Source organism: Loa loa (assembly GCF_000183805.2).
Source record: "Loa loa unplaced genomic scaffold supercont3.276, whole genome shotgun sequence".
Lineage (NCBI taxonomy): Eukaryota > Metazoa > Nematoda > Chromadorea > Rhabditida > Onchocercidae > Loa > Loa loa.
Genome location: NW_018108456.1, coordinates 1 through 7242, shown reverse-complemented (window position 1 = coordinate 7242; position 7242 = coordinate 1). Strand labels below are relative to the sequence as shown.

Here is a 7242-nt window from a genome sequence, read left to right as displayed (position 1 = left end):
CTTTTTTTTACCTTAATTCAATTTTTTTTATTTTCTATCAAAATATCACTTTTTTTTTTGCTATTGCAAATATAACAAAAAAACGTTTTTGTCTCTTTTTTTTCTTTTTTTCTTTTTTTTTTGAAATCAAAAGAAAATTGCTTAAATGCTTAAAGCCAAAAATTGCTTAAAATTATTTTTCCAAAAAAAGAAAACAGAAAATTTCACAAAATTATGTCCTTTTTAAATTGCTAAGCGCTAAGCAATTCATTTGAAAGGTATAATTTATATAAAAAATTATCAATTTAAAAAACCATTGGAATCTTTTTCCTTTCTTCCTTTTTTTAAGATAGAAAATATTTGCAATGATATCATTTGAAATTATTCATCTAAAATGTATGTTTAGATGAGAATTAACAATAAATCATCTTATCATTAGAAACTGATAAGGAAAATTATGAATAATTAATTTAGGAAATTAGTTGTAATGAATTATAAATTATTTATTTTTACATATATGTTTAAATGAAGGATAAAAAAGAAAACGAAAAAGTTTCATATCTTATCAATATAATTTGATAAAAGAAATTATGATTGATTTATTTCAGATAATTAAAATAGTAATAAAACCTTAAATTATTTATGTTACACGTATGTTATAATCAAAAATAAAAGGCACATCTTATTGTTATAAACTAAATGAATAATAAAAAAGAAATTAAAATCAGAAATTAAGATTAATGCTTTTGTAATTAATAATGACAAACATAAGTAATCAAAAAAAAAACTTAAAATTGTTTTCCATAAAATGGAATTAAAATTATTTTTCGTACAAACTTTTTTTTTTAACTTTATTCAAATTTCTACAAAATATATTTCATTCTTGTTACTATACTATTATCAATTTAAATCTCTATACTTAGATTCCTAGAAATGAAAAAAATTACAAATTAAAATACGAAATTATTTATTAAATATTGATATGATAAAGTATTAAAATTATTGTTTACCTGTATAGATGGCAAAGAATATGCTGATGATATGTGATATTGTTAGAAGAGTTGTTGTCAACATAGCGATGACAGGGTCAAAATGATTACTGTTCTATGGGATTAGACTAATCAAATGGACATTGTGATAAACAAAAATTGTAATACCTACTAAATAATTCTAACATTTCTCATTTGTAGTTATAGAATTACTCGAATGATAGGAAATTTTTGATAAGATTACTTTGACATTTATCATTGGTATGTTTATCAGTACCGTATGTCTTTCAGCAACCATTCATAAATCTATATCTGTTAGTATTCGTATATCACTCAGCAACAATATTATCATATCACCATATGATGTCTATAATATCACTATGTCTATTAATAATTATACATCTATCAGTAACTACTTGTTTATCAGTAATTGTGTTCCTATCAATATTTGCTATTCAATATCATCCGTATTTTTATCTGTAACTATATATATATATATATATATATATATTATCAGTAACTGTATGCCTATAAATAATCATACGTCCATATTCTATTGGTAGTCCTCTATCTGCTAATAATTGTTATCAGCAACCGCATGTATCTATCAGTAATTGTATATGTATCAGTAACTGAATGTCAGCTACTAACCGAATGTTTATCACCAACTGCATGTTTATCACCAACTGCATGTTTATCACTAACTGCATGTTTATCACTAATCACATTTCCATCAATATTTGTACATACATGATATAAAAAAAAATTTTTAACATGAATCAAGTACAAACTTATGCCACTTACCTTATTGATATCATTTTTAATGATACCAAATAATCATTAATACTGATACTGCTATTTTGAATTTTTGAAAGATAATTAATTGATTAGTTATCAATTAGTTAATTGACTGCTTAAAAATTCAACAATTAGCCAAAAAAAAACATTTTATCAAAAGATAGCTTTTAATAAATACATCTGTATGAATTGTTGCTAATTTAATATCAAATTATTCATTGTTAAATTATTTTGTAAAACTAACTTTCACATCTGTTCAGCTTATGATTTTTTCTTTTTGACGCATCAACTGATAACAAAATATAAAAAATCAAATTTTGTAAATTTTTTAAAATTTAAAAAATTTTTCTTTAAAATAATAAAATATTTCATGAATAAATAAAACAGATGTTAAATATGAGTTAGAAAAAAATCTAAAAATAAAAATAAAAAATTCATATCGTCATTTAATACCGTATAAATATATAACATTTAACTTTTATTTCATTTATATTTGCTATTTTTTAAGTTTTATTAATTTACAATTGATAAGAAAAAAAAGGACTAAGAAGGAAAAACGGTTCGTTTTGATCTTTTTTTTTTCATAAGATAACAAAATATTTTTCTATCATTTCTCGACTGATTATTTTTTATCAAACATTTCCCTGTTCCATTCTTATCACTTGTCGTTATTTTATTATCAAATATTTCCCTGTTCCATTCTTATCACTTGTCGTTATTTTATTATCAAATATTTCTCTGTTCCATTCTTATCACTTGTTATTATTTTATTATCAAATATTTCCCCGTCCCATTCTTATCACTTGTTATTATTTTATTATCAAACATTTCCCCGTTCCATTCTTATCACTTTTTATCAAATATTATTTTATAAAATATTAAATTTTTACATCATTTCAAATGAAAACAAAACTTGATTGAACTATATCAATTTGATATTTGAAAAAAAAAAATCCTCGTATTGATTTGATTATTTGATTAATTTGATAAAATTTAATGTAGGCAAAATTAATTTGTTATAGACAAAAACATTCAAAAAGTTTAATTAATTAAAAAATTTCAATCCGTAACCAAAAACTTATTATTTTTTTTACATTCCCCCTACACAATCAAATTCGCATATTTACATTAAATTTATATAATTCATATATTAAATAAACATATGCAGTGCAGTATTTTTTCAATTCATTTTTTTTTAATTGCAAAATAAAATTTAAATTTTTGCCTAAATCATTCTGTTTTGAATATTACAGTTAAAAAAAATTTCGGAAAAATTTTAAATAATTTTTGGAACTATAAGACATTAATTATTTCAATTATTCATCAACAAAAATAAATTCGAACCATCACACTTTATATTACTTATCATTCGCATAATACTTTTAAGCAATTTTTTCCATTAATTTTGAATATGTATTTCAATAATTACAAGTGAGTTTTGTATTTTAGGATATAAGTTTCAAAAATTTAATCCATTCATGAAATGTTTTCAATTAAATTTTTTTCTTTTTGTATTTCGAAAATTATTACTAATTAAAAATTTTTTGCGGTAAAAAAGAATGAATAATTATTAAATTTTTCAATTTTCAATATTTTTTATTTTATTTCAGTAATGAATTCCAATATTTCCGCGTTATACTTGCTATTCGTCTCATTGAAATCAATGATTTCCAATTAAAATTTTGAATGAAAAAGAAATTGAAACTATAAAATGGCATGATAGATATTTGATAAAAATTATTAACACTTTAAATCTTTACATTTTATCCTTTCAATAAATCCAAAAAAAAAAGAAGAAGGATTTATTAAAGAAAGACGAAGCACAAATGACATTTCATTATTTCATTTCATTTTAAAAAATAAATTCATCACTAATTTCAATCATTTTTTTGATGATTGAAAATTTTATCCATATCATATACTAATTGTACTCTTTCCTAATTAAATCACTAAATCAAATTATTGAATTACTAAAATTGTCAAGTTATTTTTTTTACCTTTCTGTAATCAAATTATTAATTACTAATTATAACATTGTTATAAGTTTTTGCATGATGCAACAATTTGTTCATTCATTGATTAAAGAAATATTAAGCTTTATGCTAATTTTTGATTACAAAAGAATTTGGAATAAAAAAAATTGGCTAAAATTTCAAACAAAGTTTTAAAAAAATGCTTTATGCAAAAAAAAAAAACTTAAAAATATGATTGAAAAATTTCATTTGTTATTAAAATCGTAAATTTTTTTAATTGAGTAATTTTTCTACATTAATTATTTAATAATTTTCGTCTCTTTTTTTTGTGTATCAAATTTGTTTTTATTGATTTAAATTTTGAGCTAAAAAAAAAAAAAATCTTTGCAACATACTATAGAGAATATTTGAAATTTACAAACTAAAATGATGCCATCAAGGAATTCATAGCTAATTGAAAATGACAAAACTATAATTACAGTTTTTTTTTTTTATAAAATAATCATTCATTATGCTTAAATATTTTCATCCAATCATACAAATCTATTTAAATGAAAAATTTCATTTGATTATTATAGTTTTAAATTAATTTCCAATAGGCTAGCATTAAGCAATTAATTTATTTAAAAAAATGAACAATAAGTTTAAATGTTGTCACAATTGTACTTCAAAGTAGGTGATCGTTTTTTTTTTAAATTTTCTTTTTCAAATATTTTCAAATATGAAAAGTTAAAAAAGACACTTTTGGGATTTGCATAAAACCAATAAATGTATCACATAAAATGAATGTTTTCTTTTTTTTTTTGTACATTTTTATGTTTTGTTATAAACATTTGACTTTCAAACTTTGTTAGCTCAAAAAAAAAAAGAAAAAAAAAGGAAAAAAATTGCAAATAACTTTAACTGAATTTAGTAAAAAAGAAGAATGAAAAAAGAAAAAAAAAGTAAAACGTAAGGTTAAATTGAAATAATACAAAATTAGTAATTTAAAACACTAAGCTAATTAGCATGCATAATTATTTGCTAATAAAATGAGAAATATGTCACATTGCGAGTGGATATATTATTAATCTTTGTTAATTAACATTTGGAATGAAAATTAGCAATTTTTTTAAAAACATGATTTTTTCATTTTTCGAATTCTAAAATTAAAAAAATTAATTAACATCTGGAATAAAATTAGCAATTTCTTTAAAAGCATTATTTTTTCATTTTTTCCATTTTTCGAATTTTAAAATTAAAAAAGAAACTTTTTATCCTAACAACTAATAATGATTTTAAACATTTGAAATGATTTGCTAATTAAATGGAATACTTTTTCTTATCATTTTTATCATATCTAAACATGAAAATAAAACATTTCAAATGACCATTATAGATGTTTAGCTTTTCAATAATTCATTTCAATTTGTTATCATTATCAATCCGTTTTTTGTTTGCTTTTTATCAAACCTTTTTTTAAAAATTTAAACAAACCATACGACAATTAATTGTCTCACAAAGAAAACGTGTAATTCCCTTACACTTTTTTTCTCTTTTTTTTTTTTGAATAAAATTATAATTGAAATGTCATTATTGCTAAAATATTCTAATCAACCATTTTTCATAGATTTTAAATGATAAATAAAATTTCTGCAAAAAAAAACTTAAAATTATCCAAATTTTTTTACTTAATGATTTAAAATTTTACATTTATCTCTTCCTCACTCAATCAATTTCAACAATTTCTTTTTCTCAAAAAAATAAACCCATAAAACAATACAAAGTTAAATTCAACAACAAAAAAAAGCGGTGTAAATTCGTTTAATTGGAAAAAATTTTTATTAACTATAAAATTTTTGTTAAAATGAAAAATTTTTGTTGAAAAAAATTTTTGTTAAGTGTAAAATTTAAGCATAAAATTTCCGTTAAGTATAAAATTTTTGTTAAATAAAAAATTTTGTCAAATAAAATATTTTTGTTAAATAAAAAATTTTTGTTAAATAAAATATTTTTGTTAAATAAAAAATTTTTGTTAAATGTAAAACTCTTGTTAAGTACAAAATTTTTGTTAAGCGCAAAATTTTGGTTGAACAAAAAAATTTTTGGTAAGTGTAAAATTTAAATATGAAATTTCCGTTAAGTATAGAATTTTTTTTAAGTATAAAATCTTCGCTAAGTATAAAATTTTTTTTAAGTATAAAATTTTTGTTAAATAAAAATTTTTTTCCTTTGTTTTTTTTATTTTACTAATTTTTGACGTTATGCTTTTGCAAAAAATGCTGCAAACAATTCAAAAATAAAATTTGTGAAATTTTCCTTTTTTCCTATTTCCTTCATTGGTTTTCTTTTCTTCAACTTCTCAATTTTATTTTTGAAATAAGAAAACAAAAAAAAAAAAGGAAAAAAGAAGAAATAAAAGGAAAAAATGCTAAAAGTTATGAGAAAAAAGAAAAAGTCTGTTTTTTTTGAATTTGAAAATTTTTCTTTGCAAAACATTAAAACTCCATTCTTGCCTAAAATTCATTTCGATCAAAAAATAATTTTTTTCTTTCTTAAATTTAATAAAATTTATTAAATTTAAATTTTTTTCAGATTTAATGAAAAGAAAAAATAAAAAACATAAAATTAAAACAATTTTTTTTATCATTTAACAAAAAAAAAAAATAGAATCGTTACTTTATAACTATCAATCAAATATCCGATTTTTCATTGATCATTTTTTTTTTGCTAGTTAGTTTTTTTTTTTTTGCCATTTCCTTGTCCCCTGTCACCCAAATGCACTTTTTTTTTTCTATCTTCCCGCTCTTTACTTATCCTTTTTTTTTCTTGCCTATCTTCATACTTTTTCCTGTCAAAATTTCACTTGATAATTTTTTTTTTTTGGTTGTTTATTACACCCGGTATATCTCATTCCTCCCACGTCCCCTTGCATTACCTCACCGCGCTATTTTCCTCAATTCTGCTTATTTAAGTATTGGCCGAATATCAATGGAACAAACCAAATAGTAAATATTATTTCATTTGACAATGTCTCTTTTTTTTAAAAAAAAAAGGAAAACTCAAAATGACAAATAGTCGCGATACAGTAACCTAAGTAAAATCTATCCGCATACTGTAATAGGCATACTGTAGCAATTGCCTAATTTTCGTTTATTTTTATCCTTATTTTATTATTTATTATTTATTTTATTTATTATTTCTACAGTATACATTTTACTACCGTTTTTTTGCAACAAGATTCGTCGGATAATTTATTTGGACTAGCAATTAGATAGAGATAAATTTAGGAAAATAATACTTACACTTTGTTATTATTATTACTAGTATTGTCATCATCATCATTATTATTATTATTGTCTTTGGTATCTCACTATCGTTATCATCAATGTTACTTTTACCGAAACACTTATATACATCATCGGTCTATAAATCATTTATTTTTTAACACAAAATTTAAAAACTCATGATTTTTTAGCAAGAAATTTATCATATGTTGCAAGAAAGAAAAAGGATACTAAAAA

At 20.8% G+C, this 7242-nt stretch overlaps 1 protein-coding gene across 1 annotated transcript; it reads left to right on the top strand.

Annotated features, from left to right (window-relative positions):
- Nucleotides 1-1227: 1227 nt before the first annotated feature.
- Nucleotides 1228-1647, top strand: LOAG_11123 (hypothetical protein; the record flags this gene model as incomplete). The annotated part of the gene is made up of 1 exon (XM_003146646.1): nt 1228-1647. A coding segment is annotated over one exon (304 nt), but the record flags the coding sequence as incomplete, so codon positions are not given.
- Between the last annotated feature and the right edge of the window lie 5595 nt (nt 1648-7242).